The sequence below is a fragment of the Bombus terrestris genome, chromosome 16 (assembly GCF_910591885.1).
Source record: "Bombus terrestris chromosome 16, iyBomTerr1.2, whole genome shotgun sequence".
Classification (NCBI taxonomy): Eukaryota; Metazoa; Arthropoda; class Insecta; order Hymenoptera; family Apidae; genus Bombus; species Bombus terrestris.
The window spans coordinates 7,274,068-7,296,175 of record NC_063284.1 but is presented as its reverse complement, the minus strand read 5'-3'; the positions used below and the strand labels follow the sequence as shown (position 1 = coordinate 7,296,175).

The window sequence follows — 22,108 nt, the reverse complement described above, 5'->3', positions numbered from 1 at the left end:
CGCAGCTGCAAAACCATCGAAACGAAACATTTGGAAAATGATGTTTCACGATATCACGGATTATATTGCAAATCTGTAGTTGCAAAATCCTCTTCTAAGTTTCATCGAAGCATCGAAGAGCCGAGGTGAACTGCAGAGCAACGAAAACAGTGTTTCTCGCGCTAATCGATATAGAATCAATGATTGGACTGGAAGGGGCTGGCAGGCAGGTTGCAGAAGCCCGTGCGTGGGGCAGGGCAAACGCAATTTACGCGGCGAGATCGAAATTCGCTTGGGCCGTCGCAATTGGGTCACCGATTCGTTCGACACAGGTCGAGTTAATTTTAAGACGTCTCGTTATTTCCATCGAAAACAATGTCGAGAGCTTTGTATTTCGTTTGGACGAAGCGAAACTGTTGCTCGAACGTGGAAAACGCGAAAGGACAGGAGAAAAGTTGAAGAAACGACTTCCGTAGAAATTTGTCATTTTAACGCGGTCCCGCGGAGGCGGTGGTCGAAACGACTAATCGATAGCGCATCGAACATGCCACACACGCCGGAAACGACAAAGGATTCGTCCTAGTAATTAGGTCACGTAAATCGGCAGTATTCGGCCGATTCCAGACGATCGTAAAACATAACCTGTCGCGACCTCCGCAATCCCGAAATTCTGATCGAAACGCGTGCAGAGAAATTGGGCCACGGCGGAGCCGCGTATCTACTTTGATTCGTCGTTTCGTACGCCTGCGATGGTAATTGCTGTGAAAGAACAAAGAACAGAGTGATACGTTCGTCGTTGGAGAAATTGGAATGGACTGTGAGTGTCAGGTTTCGCGTGTATTTAACGCTGTAACCCTGGCTCTCAGTTATTTCCCACCCAATCGTATTTTTCTGTGGTTTAACGCGTTGAATGCCACGCCAATTTCACGAGGTTTGGCCGTGGCGCCACGATGAATTTTTTAATATGCGATGCATATAACGTTGAAATATTACCTACAAGAGATATTTTACGGTATATAGTCATCATTGATGAATTTATCTCACCGAGGTCACCGGTGACCCATATGGCGCTGTAGCGCAGTTTCGCTCGATTCACTTCCTTTTTCCGATCACCAATTATCTCATATTGTTTCTTCGCGTTGCGAAATAATTGTTCTATGTTGTTATGTCAGGGATCTACCATAAACCATAATCCATCTATCGAGCATACTTCGCACTTGTTTTTACTTGCAAACTTTCTATCATTGTGGAATAAAATTTGGAGTTTTATTTTATACGATCGTTATAATAACTAAGTAAGTTTCGATAGACAGACGAGCTTTGCCGTTTTGAGAAAATTTCCTACAAACAAATTGAAATTATTGCGTTGGCAACCAAGTGATTGCGAATTTTGTCAATACCACCTATTGACAGAAACTTTCTTGTCTATGGAAAGAGTATGACATCGAGTCGCAAATGATTGAAAGGACACGCAGTAAAGTTGATTATACCAAGGACTCGCTATCTACATAGCGAAATAATTCTAGGAATAGCGTAGACAGAATAGAAAAAGAAAGAGAATAGCCGTAAACTGAAAAACAAGAGCGGAAGAGATAAAATCCTTTCTTTCTCTTCGTCTCGTTATGGGCTACATGGAACTGGAACGCGCGGAATGACCAACACCTGCGTCAATAGTACAGCCTTAATTCGTGTTGAATTTTCAATCGACCATAGATCAGAGAATCGTTAATTCCTTATTTTTATTTCACTCTTCTTAACACTTTACCGGCCGATAGCCGACTAATCAGTTTTTTGTCACCGACGCTTACTGACCGATAGCCTATTAATCGGCTTTTTATCACCAACAATCTTTCTCATTATTTGAGCAGTAATTTGTTATTTAGTACTAAGGTATCTTGCTCAATTGCGTCAGTTGCGTTGCTTTGTAAGCTACCACAGCTTTATATCAATTTGAAAAGCTTACTGTGAAACAGAACTAGTGCCAGGGAGAATTTACGCCTGAGCTGCTGGTCGGACTGTTGAACCGTTAACGGTCAGTAAAGTGTTAAAAACAATTTCTCTTTTAAGGAAAAAAATTTTTTCTACTCCTTTCAAAAATAAAAATTGCACCAAAATACGATGCAAGGCAGGTTCCCGTTGGTCGAATGGGGTTGCGTTTCGATCGTTGGCTCCTGCCACGTCACGGTCCAAGTTCGCGCGAGTTAAGTGGGTCAGCAGGATGCAGGCGCAACGTATACTACGAATGGCCGTTTACCTACTAAACGCAAAGTGCATCCCTTCGTTCCGCTCGTTGTCGTAAAGTAACTACCATCACTGTATATTTTCGACGAGGGAATGGGTGGCGCGTGCACATCCTATCCCACGTAAAATAAAGTAACGACGAAAGAAAAGTGTCGTGGCGAAAGTAGCGATTCACCCGATGCACAGGCGGAGGCGGTTAAAAAACCAAATCATTTGGTTGGCAGGCGGTTTGCCGCGAAGCGAACCGACCATCTTTCCGACGATTATCTCGCGAAATGAGGTTTAGGAGACCTACTCTCTCGGTGTTCTACCTCCATTTTCTCGGAACAAGCGAATAAGCGATCGAGCGAGAATGGAAAGTCGGAATGGAAAAGGGAATTCGCTTGTTCGCGATGGGGTAATTCGGCGAACGTAAACAAACGCTCGAATGCGCTCATTTAAAGCGCTCCCCTCGCGCGTTCCAACGTTTACACAGCTTACACTGTCGCAGCAAATTTCCAAGCAACGATTTTAATACAAACCGAGCATTGTCACGTTCCCTGCGAGTCAGGAAAATTAACGAAACGAAGCGGGAAACGCCTGATTGGTGAACCGAGGGCGCAGGTGGACAGAGAAAGACGCAGAGATGAAACAGTTTTGCGCAATAATGGCTCGATCGGACTTTTTTTTCAAACGCGATTGCTCCAGAGGTGGCATACTTTTACCGATCAACTACGGCTACGTGGAACGCGTTATCGACCGAGACCGTGTCGATCGCCATTATTGGGCCAAAACTAGTCGTATGAATTAGATCGTCGCTTCCTTACCGTCCAACGATACGCAATGCCTCCAGACGAAAATACGCATGCCGACTTGAGAACGTGAGATTTCGCGGCCGACGATCAAGCATTCGCCGAATGATTCGGCGAGGGCAGCAGTTCGAGCGCACGAATCGAGCGGTGGATCCGCGTCACACTTGCTCCTCTTCGATCTCAAGGGACAGGCTCTGTGAGATCGTGGCGGAAACACGCCTCGCGGCAACGTACTCCTCGAATACCCAACTGTCTGACTCGCTTGGCCAGCATCGTCCGAGTTTTCTTCGATTTGCTTCCCCTTGGTACTGACGCCTGACCACGGTCAACGTTGCTCTGACGATCGATTTGACCGACGATCGATGAGCAATGGAAGCCCAACAATGCACGATAACGATCTTACGCGAGGCAACGATGCGACGTAACTGTTCTCGGCAGGAGCAGCGCTGCCACAGGGAGGGACAGACAGATTGGAGGCTGCCGCCGCCGACGCTGCTGCTGCTGCTGCTGCTACTAGCGGAGGTGCTACTGATAGTAGCAGTGGTGGTATCGTAACCACTGCCGACAGCGGAAGCACGCGCGGGGTGTGTACACACCCGGGACACGACCGAGAGGAGGACTCGATAGAATACTGTCGAGGAAGAGAAGAGCGGAAAAGAGAAAGAAAGCAGGCGAGAGAGAGAAAGAGAGAGAAGCAACGAAGAGGGAGAGGAAATTGGAGGAAAGGAGAACGGGTTGCGGGGAATTGAGGTGCAAAGAAGGAGGATCGGGGGTGTGCAACCTGCGCGCAAGCGTGGAGGAACAGCCACAGGGTGTAGCCGCTCTCTGCCTGTCAACCTGCCTGCCTGAGATGCACGTTCGCCACAGCTGAGAAACTCAGATACTTTGTCGTTTGGTCGGTAATCGGCCCTTCAACAACGCGTCCCTTATCGTTGTCCGACCCATCAGTTCCCTTAGCATTTCCTCCTGTATGGCTAACGCGTACCTGCTACCTAACTGGCAACCGACCGACGTATGATTCCTCGACGAAAGATGAGATTTCTCGGAAGATGTGGAACAAAGTTTCCGCGATCGACGCTTCGTCTTTGGCAAAGACGATGTTGACAATCTGATTGATAGATGTGTACTAACATCAAGTTTCTACTAATATTTAAAGAGAAATGGTTCAAGATGTCAGAAGATGCAGCAACATCTGACGATCAAATCGTACGCTGAAGATCTTAAAACGTTCGATCTTTTCCTCGACTCGAACTTGCATCAGGTCGACAACGTATTAGGTTGTCCGAAAAGTGTCTTTCTTTTACAGGCACGTCTTTTACAACGATGCATCTTTACATGAAACCTAATCTATCGAACGTTGTGATCTTTGTTTCGATAGTGCAAAATGGATCATACGTAATTCGATAAATATAAAATAATAATAATATAAAATAATATAAAACGGAAAATGTAGTGCATCCATTATTTCCTTATAAAAAGAAATAAACTTTTCGGATGACCTAACATAAGTTTGTATCTTAGAGTGAATTCTAACGCGTTCAAAAATGGGCGGTAACAGCCTTCAAAAAATATTTTGGAAAAATCAACTTTCCAGATTAAGATTATGATCAACTTTTCGATAAATAATTTGTTTACGTTACAATTATATACTAAATAATATATCACAAAACATGAGATATATTGCCATGTCCGAAAGATCAAGGTAAGGGCTAACTAACGTTGTTTTGCGTTGGATGAAAGATCGCGCCAGTTGGCTGAACTTCGGTCGACGAACAGACGTACGACCTATTTTCTTCCTATTATTTACTTCGAAATGGTCTCTGCGGAAATATAAAGCGAACAGGCGCTTGAACGCGTAAAAGAAAAATGCTACAGACTGTGCAGCCAAGAGTGAAAGAACCCACGTATATCTATATATACAGAGTGTCTCATTTTAATCGATCCACGTAAACGTCTCTGAGCTAAACATTATTCGAAGATAAAACTCACTTGGTTTCTTGAGGGACGCGTTGTGTTCCTTCCGAGGTTCCAAAGCGACCTTTCTTTTCTTCCAAATGGAACCGTACATTTTCTCGTACGGTCGATTCCACGAAATTAACATTGCTATATATTTTTAAACGTTTTAAGCATTTTCAGGTAAAAGTGACGCGATTCTTTTTTCGTTGAGAATTAAAAACTGCATATATTGGGTTGGCAACTAAGTGATTGCGGAATTTGTCAATACCACGTAATGACAAAGTCCGCAATCACTTAGTTGCCAATTCAATATAACAAAGCCACATAGTTCCGTACGAAGAAATAGAGATCATCGGTCGATATATAATTTAGAAAATATTGCCTTGGGTCGACTATAATTGGACACCCCGTATACTACAGCAGAGGAAATTTATCGCACATCTTTCAAATAGCACGCTTCGTCGCGTGCTTTATCCGGTTGTGAAATTTCAGCTAGTGTTTGTAAATAGCATCAGAGGACACCTGCAGGTTCGTTTGAACGATCGACGTCGCGTCTAACTCGTCATCGACTATTTCGTTCGGGAAGAACGCGCCGAAAACGGAAATACATATTTCTCGTCTTTCAAACAAAACTAATTTTAAAGCTATGCTGTTAATCAATTGCTATCTTCATGTTTTTGGTTTTTAGGAACAGAATTAAATTTTTCTCATCTTTTGGAACATTTCAGAGATATTAACTCTTTACCGACCGATAGCCAGTTAATCGGTTTTTTGTTGCTGACGTTTACCGACTGATAGCTTATTAATCGGCTTTTTGTCACCGACGCTTACCCACCGATAACCTATTAATCGGCTTTTTGTAGCAGACAATCTTTCTCATTATTTGAGCAGTAATTCGTTATTTAATACTAAAGTACCTTGCTCAGTTGCGTCAATTGCGTTGCTTTGTAAGCTCCTACAATTTTATACCAATTTGAAAAACTTACTGTCCGCGATGAACGAAAAGAATGGTAAAGGAGAGTCTAAACCGAAACAGAGCCGGCGCAAGGGAGAATCTGCGACTGAGCTGCCGGTCGGACGTGCGTATACTGTTGAACCTTTAGCGGTCGGTAAAGTGTTAATGGCAATTTATCGAATTATTTCCTTTCTTAACTACTTCGCATTAAAATACTTTTTTTAAGTCACTGTTATTCTTGCTGTTGGTATGTTTTTACATACTACGCGCATTCTGTAGATTTCTCCGCTCTTCGAAAATGTATAAATATCCCTAATCGAATTAAAATGCGTTAATTTTCAAAAATTTATCGATGTTACGTGATAATAATGTTCGCTTGGAAATTCGAAAAATAAACGTCGTTCGTGCACTTTGATACAGCAACAATAAACGTAGCTTAGAAAACAATACACGTGAAACGTGTGTATATGTCACGAGATGACGCAGCCTTCACCGTCACAGGATTAACCTTTACGCCGCGATATTCGACTACGCTGAAGCACTGGCGTGTTCCAGTTCACAGAAACATTTCATTTTAATCCATCTGTCGTTCAAATGTATCTTTTTGCTCTCGAATGATCGAGAAGGACGTGTACGTAACGACAGAACAAGAGCGCAAAGGAAAAATCGAATAATTCCATTTCTGTTGGGTCTTTGACTTTGGTATTAACTCAGCGATGAAAATCGAGTATAGTGATACGATATGATTGAAAATAGGGACAACTCGTGAAAGTATAATTCACTTAAACGTTGTACACAGCGATAAATTTTCAACAACTGCAGAAAACAAACGACACGACTGCTTCTACATTTACGAGAATAGAATAATGTGCATACACGTAATCGTAAAATAAGTATACAAAAGGAAATCGTGGCTTGGTAATATGAAATTGCTTCGAAGCATACTATTGGGTTGGCAACTAAGTGATTGCGGATTTTGTCATTAGGCGGTATCGACAAAATCCGCAATCATTTAGTTGCCAATATAATATGGACTGTAACACGCTAAACTTAAAAAGTATAATTTGCACGTTTAATAAGTATATTGCACGGGTATCTACGCGTTTATGAAAAGGGGAATAGTCGAAATGCAGCTCGAGATACCTAAATTCTAACGAGGCGTCGTTCTGTTAGACGTAAAGTATCGTAGAAACACGATCATGAAAAGCATAGATGAACCTGACGAAGACAACTTTCTTGTTTCGAACGATCATAAGACGTCGAAACGAATGTACAAATTGCAAAAATTCGCGCGTTTTCTTCTAAAGGAAAGTCGATATCTATTCGGTGGAAATTGAATGAACTTTGTGAATTATTGAGTTGGCAACTAAGTGATTACGGATTTTGTCATTACCACCTAATGGTACAGCTGGGAAAATTGGAAAACTTCATTTCTAAAAGTTTCTAGCAACAAGGGTTGGCTTGCAGCACGATACGCCTACAACTTCAAATACACCTTCAAGCACTTGATTTTCTTCTCCCCATTTTGGATTTTTAATTTTTCCCACTCCGTTTCATACTCTGATATTCAATCTCCGGTTTTTTGTGTTCCATCAAATTGTTTTAAGCTGAAGCTTGCTTCTTCTTTTTCATAATTCAACATTTTTCCTTAATAAGTTATTAAGTGGTTCTAAAAGTTTGCAGGCATCTTCTATAAATTTATAATAAAAATTCATTATCCCCAGTAATTGTCTTACATTTTTTTTCTCCTTTGGGCGTTCAAATTCGCGTATTGCTCTCAGGTTATCTCTTCCTGGTCGCACACCGTTTTTTTCCATGATGCGACCAAGATATTTTACTGAACATTTTGCAAAATTACCACCTAATGACAAAATCCGCAATCACTTAATTGCTAACGCAATAATTTCCAAAATAATTACTTTCGTATAAAGCAGAAAAAAAGGAATTTAATTTATCGTAGATTTCGCCTATAGCAGATAGTAGAATTACCATTAAAGTTATCTCGATGTTTCGATAAAACTGGACTCGATTAAAAAACCTAACAGCCACCGTTTCCAATTGTTAGTTTGCCATTCGTTTTCACTTATACTTTGATAGCGTTCACGTACTCTGTTTCTACTGTGATCGATCAAAGTGTGCGGATACTCGCGTGCTTTCGCGTAATGACGAGAATCGTCATCCAAGGGACGAGGCATTTTGCGTCCGTTATCTCGTCACTGTAAACCGAGAGAATGCTGCGACCTTGTTGCATCAGGTCCTCCGAATCGGTTATCGAAAATCGATGCTGTTCTCGCGGCAGAGCTTTGTCGCGGCCAATTCCAGCGTTCCATGGACAAATAACATAATCACCAGGGAAATTGTTCGAGAATACAGAGACAAAGAGAGGAAGAATAGAAAAGAAACCGGGCGTTCCACGAACATGAAAAACTAAAAGCCACAGAGAGAAAGAGAGAGAGAGAGAGAGAGAGAGAAACGTAATGTAAAAGAGCGACGACGAGAAGAAGAGTTGCTTCTTACCTTCTCTGCCGAATTTACGCTTCTTTTTCCCAAGACTGGTGCCGGCTGAGGAGCTCTTGCCGGAGCTCTTGTCCTTGCTCTTCCAGCGCATCAACATGTTTCGCAAACGCTTCAGCGTCTCGAAGATAGATCGTTGCGCGTCATTCGAAAATACCGCGCGCGCGCGTGCGCGCGCGTTCACGATAGTCGGCTGAAGTTGGATCGCGCTATCGTCGATCGACTGGCGCGATCCTGCACCGATTTCCGCGTTTCCACGCCATCTTCTCGTTTCCTCGTCCCGTGCATCACAAACGCCAACGCGTATTATCGTCGTTCGTTTACCTCGAACCGACCGCTTCTAGGCGTTCGCCGGTCGAAAAGCTTGCGTTTCCTTTATCGCTCGATCTTCTTTCCCGAATTTAGCGAACAGTTGGGAAAAACAATTGCGAACGAGCTTTCGCGTGGAAGGTTAGATCGTTGGAGAATTACGAGAACTGGCAATGCCGATGAAGATTCGGCCGCCTCTCACGTCGCCATTTTTCGCACGCGAATTCCATCGCTCGCCGTGGGTGGGTGGCGTACTCGGAGCACGCTACGTACCGAACCGGATCACTGGGTCAAAGGAACCGGCCGGCCCTGCCAACGCTGCCAGTCCCGTTCGAGATATTCGATGAATGAAATTAATCGCGACAGATCGAATGCAAATTACCTACGTCCGCGTTACATCGCAGACTGATTTCTCAGTCGAGGTAAATTTATCTCGAGCGTGAAACAACACTGGACAGAGGCTGTGCGAGCTAACACTTGAATTACACGCGCGTTATCGCAAAACAGATGAATATTCCACTTTTCACGGATTATCTTGATAAGCGAGGACGTGGAAGCTTAAGTGAAAAATAGCCATTCGGAGATTATAGAATTACTTGAAAAAAGAAGGAGAAGAGAAGCAGCGAGAAGAAGACGATGAGCAGGAAAAAGACGAGGAAAATGATCAAGTGTATCCTGCTCATGATCCCGTCGGTCTTCCAAATCGATAGGTCCACCTCGTATTTTAAGCAATATGGAGCTGCACTTTCAGTGCTATCGACCGTTTCTTGCGAACGAAGAAACCAGCTCAGTCGATGCACCGTCACCACGCGTTGTTACGATTCTTCCCTGCACACGTACGCAACTAACAACGCCTATACACCAGGCAGTTAACTTGCAGGATACGTGTGGTACAATTGCCTTGACACATGTAGCGCAACGAGCAACCTCAGACACCAACTTGATTACACGGTGAAGGTCGTGACCGAGGAAGAACCAACAGCTATATATACATGTATATGTATACAAGCAAATGCACACGCGTTCACCGACTGCTACTACGACCAGCTTCTTATCATCGAGTAACGCGATGTGACTGCGTATTGCAGACGTCAGAGAGTCAAAGCGAGAGATTCGCTCGGTGTTGCACACTCGCCAATAAACATCTGCCGAGAAACGACTAACTCGACGACGTCGAAGAAGAAGTCACTAAACCTAAGGATCGTGGAATTGTTGGAGGAACGATGATCGCGAAACGAATTTCGAGGAAATTGTGAGAAAGAACAATAGCACCGGTCGGCAGAAGGGAGAACCTCGCGTCAACTAGCAGCGACTAAACCGTCGTGTCACCGGCACGCCACCGCCACCCTCGAGGTTGCTGATTCCTCCAACGATCGCGGCCAGCATCGCTGCGCGCTCCTCCTTCGCTTCACACGCGTCTTCGAAGGTCGCGATCGATCGTACCTCTGTCTATGAGATTTGCAGCTCGGAAACCGGCGAATAAGACACAGCCACCGGCATCGACACCGGCGACGTCGCACACCCACTACCACCACCACCACGAGGACCACCACCACAATCGTGACGAGCTACGCGCCGTTCCACAAGGTGCGTCAACGCCGGCAGCAGCGGCACCACCGTCGAAAACGCGGCCAACGTCGTCGCCGGGATCTGCCCGAGTCCCGGCACTGCACCCACCACCTACACACCCCTCGGCACCGCTCGCGTGTCCACGTTCGCCCCGCTCCGCCCTAAACCTCCCGCTTTGTCTCTCCTGCCATCTCTCCCCATCCTATCTTGCCGCACAGTGACGTCACGGGAATGGAGTCGGGGATCGATCCCGAACGCCCACCTCGACACCGCATCCTCCCGAACGCAGTTGCTCTACTCACCGGATGGAAAACATTCGACCGATATCGCGACCTCTGTCGACCTTCTCTTCCTGCTGCTCTTCCTTCGTCACCTCACGAGGACGAGAGGATAGGACGATTGTTGGTTTCCTGACGCATCGCAGGATTCAGCGACCTGCGTACCGATGCAACCGACTAACCTTCTTCTCGTTGTTTTCGACTATGCAGAGGCGAACAGAGTTCGCTAGAGTTTGCATTCAGTTTGCACTTGACTTCGGTGGCTGTTTCATTTCGCTTCGATTAGGGTGTTGTCGAAGATTCTCGCAGACGAGCAGATCGCAGACGACTGGCAACGTGTGTTTTGGGAAAAAAGGGAGGTGGAATGAGGCGGTGGAAGGTGGGAAAAGTAGGTACACTACGTAGGTTTAGAAGATTTATGACCACGCAATTTACGTATTAGAATTAGTACGAGAATGGTGGAAGCGTGTCCCATGTATTTACTAACACGTAACGTGATCGAGATTAATTTTTATGTCTTCTGTAGCTAGTTACTATTACGTTACAATTTAATACGACACTGTGTCATAAACACGCAGCCTGTGCTACGCGAATACCACGTTACAATTGATTGTCCAAATTATTATGAATAATGTTATTACGAAATATATATGGATTATTTCATTCGTTCAATTTACTACTAAGCCATAGCCAAGAACATGTTCGCCTTCCCATAGCCAATTCAGCTGATCTATGGATAGGAGGAGGAGCAAACGCGGAACATTTCTTGTCTGTGTATTATCTAACTAGTCATCTTCCAAGTATTTAACGAGTGCTTTAACACTAGAAATACCACACCAGTGAAATTGACTGGTTTTGCAACTTTATTTTCAAATTCCTACTTCGTGTTATATTTTTTCCGCAATGATGTAATGGCTTTCGCAACGATAACTAAAAGAATAATATAACGAATTTTATTTTGGTTTTTATGTATTCAAACTGAAAATAATTTTGCATCAAGGCTACTTATACCAATACCAGTCAAAATGACTGGTACTTGTCAAAGTGTAAAAGGACCCTGCAATTTGTTTATCGAACCCCAATTAATCAGTTTCCTCGTTTTCCACAACGTACCACATATTTTTCAAATTTTTATCATTCGATAAACGTATCATTCGATATGACGATATCAGTTATCAGGAAAATTCCGGATCGATCGCTGGATCGCTAGATGCTAATACTAGAAACACTAAACCAGTTAAAATAACTGGTTCTACAATTTTATAAATGTGTCAACCCCCGTTTAGGGATCATGGCCCCAGGTGGATTAATAATAGCAAAAATGTACTACATAACATGGAATTCCTTCCATAAGGAAGTAATAAATAAATAAATATAAAAATATTCTATTATTAGGTATTTTTTAAAGACCAGTCATTTTTACTGGTTTTGGTAGAAATAGCTTCGTGTTAACTATCGGTAGTTCTAATGTTAAACAAATGGTATCCACAGATCAAGAACAAACGTATAACTGTTATTATCAAATTCTGCTATATTTTCCACTCGTGACACGATTCAGAAAGGCATCAGCGCCACTCTAACATCCGGATATCGACTATTCGAATTTGCATCCGAGCTGCCTAATTTGCATACATATTGAACGGCGTATCGACTAATCGAAAACTCGACAAACAATTTCGTTGTCCTTACTTTTCCTTCCAGACTCTGATCTCCAATGCGATCGACCAGATTGGGCGTCGCTCGATGAGTCCTGTTCCTTCGTCAACGAGAAAACGCGCGTACTCCGTTCTCGTTTTTAACCCGTGCGTGCACGGTGCAGCGTTTCTGTTAACCGTTTTATGTACTGTGGTGAACTGTATCGCGATGTTTCGTTACGATCGTCAATTCGCAACGCGCTCGGTTCCGAATATAGTTCGTCGCGAGTCGTATCAGAGATTTCCCTCGCAATTACTTTTTTTCAAATAATCATAAACCACCCGCATAAACGAAAAAAAAGAGATCGGCATTTTTCGCAAACAAATCAACGAAGCGGTATCGCGCTGCACGGATTCTTAAAAACCCCTGCCATTAAAACGGTTAAACGTGTAAGCGAATTGCGGTAGAGTTCAGAGGCCCAGCGCTGCGTCTATAAATATAGATCATAAGCGGAAGCTTTGTTTTCACATGGGCTCGCCGTGGCCGAGGCGTTTTACGATCGACGGCCGCGCTTCCGCGCGAATCTTTGCCGAAACGATGAAACGAGAAACACGCGTTACAATCTCGAAATATGGAACTTTCTTTGCTCCTGTTAACACTTTACCAACCGATTAATCGGCATTTTGTCGCCAACGCTTACCGACCAATAGCCTATTAATCGGCTTTCTGTTGTCGACAATCTTTCTCATTATATGACAAGTAATTTGTTATTTAGTATTAAGGTACCTTGCTCAGTTGCGTTGCTTTGTAAGCTCCTACAGTCTTATACCAATTTGAAAAACTTACCGTTCGCGATGAACGAAAAGAATGGTAAAGGAGAGTCTAAACCGAAACAGAGCCAGCGCCAGTTAATCGAATAATCATGTTTAAATTAAACAATAACTTTGTTTGCCTGATTTAACCTCGATCTAATAAACAATGTTTCATTTTGAACGCGATGCCATTGTTAACGAGAACCCATGATTGTTCGATCAACTGATGAATAAATTCTACTTTACCGGGACGTTTCGAAGCTTCGGGTTCGCTTTCACGCGCCGCATTTCCTCTTATTGGAATTACGACGAAAGATTGGCGAACAAGAAGCAGACTAAAAGGAGGGAAAGACGAGGACGTAAAGCTAGCGGAAACAATAGATAATCGGCGAGAGACATTGGAATTACGCGGTACACCTCGTTTCCCGAACGAATCGACGCGTCGGTTAAATTACTCGTCGTTAATTGCAAGCTTCGATTTAAGCTCCGTAATGAATTCGCGATATGACCGAGTGTATAGGCAATTAAAAGATTTCCATTCTTCGCGCGACAAAGTAGTTAGTCTGGAATCGCGTGGTCATGTGGTTGTAGTTACGAACGCACAGCTGCAAAGTTGTCGCGGTTTCGCCTCTGTACCGTTAAATCTTTGCAACAGCTCCGGAGATGCGGCTGTTATGGAATAGTTTGCAACCGGCAGACACGACTCTACAAACTCCTAGCAGTCTGCACACATCGATAGACGTAGAAAATGTAATACCCACAATACGACTTCGTATCTTTTGGAATATAATTAAAAGAGTAGATATTTGGTGGAAAAATGTTGCATCCTACGCTTTCAAGTTTATTATGCGCGCATAAAAATCCGGCTAATGTATTGGGTTGGCAACTAAGTGGTTGCGGATATCGTCATTACCATCTATTGACAAAATCCGCAATCACTTAGTTGCCAATCCGATGTAAATACAGAGACGACAGGAACTTCGATACGACGAGTAACTGTGACATTACATGTAAATACGTTTGCACCAATGTTCTATCCTTCACGCGTTATAATACATATGCGTATGAGCATATTGGCGACGACGATCTTACAACTCCAGTCTGATGCCCCACTCTTTAAATTTAAACGCTTTCTCTACGTTCGAAAACATGGTTACTGGCTGTGTCTACAGCAATTTCGATTCTATCGTACAGTATGAAAGAGCTGCTACTGTGAATTCTTAGAAATTGCCACAATCGCTGGCAACGTTCTTCAACAAAGCTCCACCAAAAATACGAACTGCAGTTCTGGTCCAGGAAATCAACATCAGCTTACCACCAATGTAAGGACTTCCTCTACCAATTTCACAGTGTGTGTTGCCAATCCAATAGCTATGATATTTGTCCGAAATATGCGTAATGGAAACATTTTCGGTTTTTGCATCTCCTTCGCACGGTCGATCGATACCGATCGTCGATACATTGCTCATAGAAGAGTTTATTCACCGATTCTCGCGATATCCAGCGCTGTGATACATTTTGTGCATCCCAATTTGTCCGCCGCTGGCGATTTCATTTGAGACGAGAAACGTAACAACGAATTGTTTCGTTCGCACGAAAGCCACGGTGTCGCTCGATTCGTTGTTTGTTCGGTTTTCTTTTTATCGTATTCAGGTTTGCCTGTTCGCGTCACTCTTTGCTATTCAAATAAAGCTATAGACCTAGAAAACTAACTAAACGTAAAATGTTTATGTAAAACGATTGCGATATATATAGAATGAAACTAGAATAAAAGGAAAAACGTATCGGTCGACGTGCTATATTTTCGCAATGGAAATGTTTCGTGAAAGCAAAAATTGCAAATGACAGTGTAAAACATCGCTACGATAACACGGAGCGACGCTACGATAACAGGCCCGGGCATTACGTTCGGAGGTATCGCAGTGTGAAAACTGGATTTACAAAAATCAAATAAACCACGCAGATGGCCTGCCAATAACACGTGTTTCGAAAAACCAATTCATTTTTGCAGAATATTACCAACTACCTTCCGTTTCAAACATTTCAAGGTACACAAATTTCTACGTTCTAGCACTTGAAATTTTTTATCAAAATTCTACGTACATATATATATATGTATATATATGTAATTAACCAATGTAACTTTTTTAAAAAAACATTTTTATTAGGAATAAAGGTAACAGCAGGAAGATTTCACAGATTATAGAGTTTTGAGTGTAGCCAAGAGATTATCGCGCAAGAGATGAGAATAAAAGCTGAACAGCTCTATGAACAATTACAAAACCTTTGATGTGTCTGGAAATCGTATTTGAAGAAACGGATGTGTGAATATGTATAGGTGAGAATACGTATACGCGAAACGGTAACACCACGGACTCGCAAGAAGCTTAAAGCGTAAGAGCGAGATTTGTCTGCCGCGAACGAGAACGTGCTTCTACGCGATGCTTCGCCCGGTTTGCCTTAAGAGGCTCATTGAAATGCACGGTCATACGCCGTGCCACGCGGTTTGCACCTTGTCCGGATAAAAGCACAATGCGGCCGAAACGCGGTTGCTTTGACACGAAAACGTCGTAAAAAAAGAGAAAAGAAAAGAACGCTAGGAAATTGACGATCAGTCGAATAATCCGTCACATCCGCCTTTCGAAATTGTTCTTTCTTTCCTGGTGAATGTTAACACTTCGCCGACCGATAGCCGATTAATCGGTTTTTTGTCGCCAACGCTTACCGATTGGGAGCCTATTAATCGGCTTTTTGTCGTCGACAATCTTTCTCATTATTTGAGCAGTATTTTGTTATTTAGTATTAAGGTACCTTGCTCAGTTACGTCAGTTGCGTTGCTTTGTAAGCTCCCACAGTTTTATACCAATTTGATAAACTTACCGTTCGCGATGAACGAAAAGAATGGCATTGGAGAGTCTAAACCGAAACAGAGCCGGCGCCAGGAAGAATCTGCGCCTGACGTGCGTATGCTGTTGAACCGCTAGCGGTCGGTAAAGTGTTAATAAGACAAAGAACGTAACCATAATCCACTAGTTGGTGAAAATGATTTAACGAAAAAGAAATCGACTAAAACGGCACTCACCCTTTTGCTGAAGTACTCGTTGCGGACTAACAGCCCTCCTAGGGTCGTTCCCACTGTTCCAACGAACTTCGCTATAGGCGACACTCCGTGCGGGTCCTGGTCCAGCTGTAGATACGCTTTTCGCGCCACATGCAACATCTTTGGGCAAAGGCGGCAGAGGTCTGTCAGCGTCATACTCCGTACCATCCAGGCAATTCACATCCCTACGTTCCTGATGCAGGAACACGGAATCGGAATCGGAAACACTGTCTTCGCTCCTGTGTCTCCTAGTCGGTGGTTCCGGGGCAGTGCCATGTTTCGTTGGCCAGCTTCCACTAGCCAAATCCTGACCAACGGCCGACTGGTTGGAGAAACTGACCCTTTTCGCGCCACCGGCGGTTCCATACTCCACAGATTCTCCGCCGATCAAGCTTCCCCTCTTGAAAATCGGCGGAGGCGCGACTGTCTTTCCGTCGACGTCATTCGCCTCCTGCTCGTAGATCGAAGAAACTTCGAGTTTCCTCGGAACCATTTGCCCCTCTCCTCTGTGAAAATGTGGAGAAGCACTTTTGCTTCTTTGCGCTTCTTGTCTAGCGGGCTCCAGAGGTTTGGATGGAACCAAATCGCGACGATCGCGAATGGCCTGTTGAGGTCTGACGATCAAAACAGGCTGATTCTGGCCCTTCTGACTTTGCATTAGAGGCGGTTTTCCTATAGGATTCGATTTAGAACATCGAAGATTACCAGCGGACCACGAAGCTGGGTTACCGTGAGCAACAGGCACGGCAACACTCGTGGGACTTCGAATCGCAGTTTGTCTAGGTGTCGACGTTCTGACGGGATTCTTCTTGCAATAAGAGGATTCCTCTATCAGATTCTGCTCGTAAATACGTCGTTGTTGTTCCTCATCCAGCTTCTTGAGCTGCTGCCAGTACACCGCTTCCCTGACCTCGGGTAAATCAATTTTTCGAGCCATCTGTCTGGAGCTGGCGCTCACAGGAGAGGCCAGCGACTTTCTGTGTGCTTCCAACGCCTTCTGCTGCCAGTAGAATGCTTCTAAATGCTGTCTGGTCTTTTGTTTCGAAGGTGACAAAGGTCCGCTATTAATGCTCAATGTTCCCCGTTGTCCATACATTGGTTCGCAGATTTTCTGAACGTACATCGTTTCTGGCCGAGACTCTTGCTGCTGTGAAATACTTTGCTCTTCTACGCCAACTCTATTAGCATTTCGTGCTAATTGAATTTCCGCCTGACGAGAAGCAACAGCATTTTGCGAATAATGAGTCTGCTCTCGATGATGATGATTTTCTTTGGATCCTGACTCGGTCAAATGGACAGACTTCTGCGTGTTTGGTTGAACTTCTTTCAGCGGACTCGTACGAGCTTCGCTTGGCTGCTGTGGACTTGCTTGTGGAGAAGACGTGTGTGCTTGAACCCAAGCCACTCTGTCATCACCGTCGTTCCTATTTACATTATCCGATCTATGGTTTATGTTTTCCGGTGAATGAATTCTTGGAGAGCTAACAACCGCGTTTCTCTGACTTTTGTATCCGTAAATGGGCTCTGGTCTCGGTATTTCTGTATTAAAGTTTCCATTGGCCCCTGCAGTGCCTTTAGTCATAGTAGCATCCTTATTTGGGCTGGAATCTTGGTTACGTTGATCCACGGAATTAACGTTAACAAGTTTACGAGGTGTGTTCGTCATGTGAACAGGTGATTCTATAGCGCAGCGTCTGGAGTCGTTCGAAGGACGTGGTATTCTCGTCTCGCAGGTGGTTTCTCTTTTCGGAGAAGCTATCAGAATCTGCTCGTTGGGCTGAGCTCTCCTGGAAGCTGGTAGACGTTGTCGCGATCCAAAGGGAGAAATCGGTTTGCCTTGGCTTCCGCTAGGAGAAGTCGGACCACGATTCGATTCCTCGCGATTATTCGCTTCTCCAGCTTGCCTTTCATCCTCGCGTTTTTCATTCACAAGATTTTCTCTCGGCGAAACAGATCTTTCTCCCCTCGAACGAGTTCTCTGAGACGGGGAAACTCTCTTGTCCAAAGAGTCTTCGATCGAACGGTCGAGTTGCTTAGCATTGGCCGAATTTTCTTGGCAAGGAGAAGGCGAAGCAGGAGTCTCGTCATAAATCCTCTCATCCATGCATCTAGTCGACGATCTGGAGGGCGATTTCTCATTTTCGTAGATCCCTTCTCGCCTAGAATCTTCCTCGTCGAACTCGCGTCCATTGGGAGACCCACTATTTCGAGGCGAATGTAAATAATATTCGCCGCTCTTCGAACTGGATGGCGAGAATTCGCTTTTCTGGCTGGAATTGGGTGTGCAACTCGAATCCCCGTAATCTCCAGATTTCTGACTGGACCCTGAGGAAAGGTACTTGGGGGATCTACCTACCAAAGGGGCTCTGTGATTCTGATTTACTATCGGCTGCCTAGTGATCTTCACCTGTGCAGACACAGACTTCAAAATCAGACCAGGAGGATTGTCATTTTCATACAATCCAGGTTCGTTCAGATATTCCGACGGCTTATCGTACGCGTTCTTTCCAAATCTGGCTATTTGCTCTTGCCTTTCCTCTTGCTCCTCCAAATAGTTCTCGTAGTTGGCCAATTCGGTCCTTGAGTGAGGTATCGCGGGTAACGGTCGATCCATCGGATGAATGGCCCTGGGCCTAACTAAGTACCTCTCGCTAGGTGGAGCAGAGATCCTTCCAGAAGGTGCGTGATTCCTCTGAAAGAAGTAAGGCGGTCTACTCGCGTGATTCGGCTCCTGCAGACTGTGTTTTCGTTCCAGCTGGGCGTATCGCTGGCCGTATCTCTGGCTAAATTCCTCACGCTTCTGCCTCTGCTCGAATTTCCTGATATCGGGCGAGATTCCCAGCTGCGCGTTCCGCTCGTTCCACCTTTCGTCCGGCGCGATAGAGCTTAGACTGGAATCAGTCGTATAAGATCTCGGAGCTCCGCTTCGATCGCGTAACAGACCTTCGTGATCCTCATCTCTGGCTAGGTGATCCGGGGTGCTCGTTATGGGTCCTTGATCCGGAAAGAGCTCGCGTTTAATTTCGTCCAGCCTCTCCTCGATTATCGATCCGTTCAGGCTGTTGTCCAACTTCACGTTCCTCTTTATATCTTCGTTCAGATTCATCGTGTCAGGAGACCTGGTGTAGTTCCCATTTTGCTGGTAACGAGCAAAGTGTCTGTCGTCGGGCCTCTTTCTCTCTTTAGACTCCTTCTTCTTGTAGTCTTTTCGAGAATCCTTCGGAGAGAAGAAACCAGGCAGCAGACGACGAAGGCCCAGTTTCTTCTTTTGTTTCTCCTCTTTCTTCGTGCGAGAGGAAGTGCCCGCCTCCATGGTGAACTCTCTTATCAGATTCGCGTAGCCGTCTGTTTTACAACTCTCTCTAACTAACGCAAAATCAACGCTGTCTGTGTTCGTGGAACTCGAAATTTTCTCGCTTTCGAGCTTCGGTTGTTCTGTGAAACTCTTGGCTGTCTCGTTCCTAGGATTCCAGAATTCCTTCGACAATAAATACACGGACTCGTTCCACAGATTAGAAGCTTCCAACTCTATCTCTTTTCGCCGATCAACTTCCACATTGTCAGAATCATCCTCGATTCTCTCGTACTCCTTTTCTCTGATGTCCTCGTCCAAAGACTTGATCCTGTCCTCGAGACAGGAATCCGAGTCGACGGTACTGAGCGTGCTGTCAGCGAGAATTTCCTCGCAAGTTCTGTTGCCAGGAAGATCGATCGATCGTTCAAACTCTGGCCTGCGTTTTCTCTGGTCGAAGAGCGGCGTCTGAGGATCGTAGTCGTCGCTCTCCCTGGAGGAAACACTGCCCAACTCCTCGACGTAAGAGGACTTGGACGATTCCGAGGAGTGACGATCCAATTGGTTCTTCAGGAACTCCCCGGACCACCTCTTCTCCACTTCCAGCACCTTCTCGCTGTAGATAGGCCTCTTCCTCGAGTCTGACTCTTCTTCTACAGTGGAAACAGATTCGCGATTCACGTCCAGCAAACCGTACTCCTCGATCTTCAACCTCTTGTCGAGATTATGCTTCTGCAGAAATTCCTCGTCGAACGTGATTTTACTGGCCAACTTCTCGCTAGGTTCCGCGTCGGATAACTTGAGAACCCGGTTTTCTCGCGATTCTAGTAGTTTCTTTTTATATTTCTGAGCAGTGTTCGCGTCGATTTTCGTGTTCAGATTCTGTTGCAATACTTCGATGTTTGTTTGGCTCTTCTCTAACCGATTTTTCGCGTCGATTTCTTCTATCTCGTTGTTCTTGTCTTCCTTCGTATCTTTATCCCGTTCTTCTTTCTCTTCGATTTTCCCGCTAGGCTCGTTCTTCCTTTTATTTTCCGATCTGTCGCCAACAAGTTCGTCTTTCGGCCAATCTTTTCTCGAAATCTTGCTCGGGGTAGGATTTTTCAGTGAAACCGCTATGCTGCCTATAGATGGATTCTTGCTTAATTTAACAGGCTCAATTCTCTTTTCTATAATCGTCGATTCCGTGTTTTCTTTTGACGGAGCATCGTTACAGATATCGGTACTGTTAGGCGCAAGAATATCTTCCCGAAGAGAAGCACGAAATTTACTAGAATCCGCCGATTCGTTGGTTTTTGATCGCGTGAACGCTGGCTTACCAGGTTCGGATTTTATCGACAGTTTTCTTTTCGACGAAGTTTCATTCTTCGTTAAAAGAACCTCGCGAGAACCAGCAGATTCTAAGACGATCTTTTCTACTGTAACTTTGTCTATCGACAGAACTTTCTCTTGCTCCTCTTGATCTTCGCTCTTGGCAGTTTGCTGCGTGGAATCGTGATCGGTTCGCGCGTCCGTATTCCAGGGATTCTCATCGACGATTTCCTCCGCCGCCTCCATCCTCCCGTACCCAGGAAGCGTAGCTTGCCACCGCCTAGAATTGAAATCAAGCGTTCGTCGAATCTTTCTGTGCATTAGCTAAATTTCGCTGAAACGTTCAGATTACAACAGGAATAGTTATAATGCGCCATAGTTGCTTACTAGCTGTTTATATTTATCGAACAAACAGGAATAAGTCGCACAAGCATCACCATATAACATTTGAATATTTTAAACTATATTAGAAAATTATTTATAAAATTTATAAACTAATAAATTAATAATAGAGTAAATAAAATTAATAGTACCAATATAATGATTATAATTAATATTATTATAATATATATATTATATACTGTAGGCATTTAGCTTGATTTGCTGACCAAATTGTTCGTCATACTTCAACAACGCAGCGGTCTGACAAACGAGCAACGTAATAGTTCGACAACGACACGCTTAACGAGTCCTGCTACTTCACAAGTGTTGAAGTAACTACTTCAAGAAAAACTCTACATCATGTACATCCGTGATCTGGAGACCGCTATTACGCAGAAATATTCTAAATAAGGAAAGGTGCATATTATTATATCCTTGAGTATACATTATGTTTCAGGCTGCAAGGTCTAGGAACAAAGGAACTAATAAACAGATTTCTATTTATGTTCCCTGTAGCCTCTAGCCAAAACTATAAGCTTAACTTTTTTGGCAATGTCCTCTTGCTATAATTATATGAACGTGTTCCCTATCATTGCATTGTCTAGTAACACTACGAGAGTAAGGATCTGAATCAGCATACACTTATACATTATATTTATACCTTTAATTATTTCAATATACTTTTCTATTACAAATTCATTCACTCGTTCTTCAATCAGTCAATTTCAACCTCAACAATAAACAGAGCTAACGTTATGTTTATAACAGATAGAGACATTGAAAAGCAACGAGTAGCGAGGAATTGCTGCAATCCGAGACATGATAATTGTTGTCACGTGCATGCTACTTATTAGCGAATTGTAAAATTTCGTAAGAAAAAAAGAGTACCGTACATCGACACGACGCGACGTCACGTTAACACGTTGACTGCCACGCGTGTTTTCAACGAAATCTCCTTCAGGCTACGAGTGCCGCTGTACCAAGC

At 44.1% G+C, this 22,108-nt stretch overlaps 1 protein-coding gene across 24 annotated transcripts in view; it reads right to left on the bottom strand.

The window, feature by feature from the left end:
- Window positions 1–22,108, bottom strand: part of LOC100649948 — a 168,294-nt gene that overhangs the window by 126,559 nt on the left and 19,627 nt on the right. For all 24 annotated transcript variants that reach the window (XM_048413111.1, XM_048413110.1, XM_048413119.1 and 21 more), the window contains exon 2: window positions 16,122–21,022. In XM_048413111.1, coding sequence (XP_048269068.1) covers window positions 16,122–20,988 — 4,867 coding nt within the window. In that variant the 5' untranslated portion in view covers window positions 20,989–21,022. The remainder of the gene's footprint in view (window positions 1–16,121; window positions 21,023–22,108) is intronic.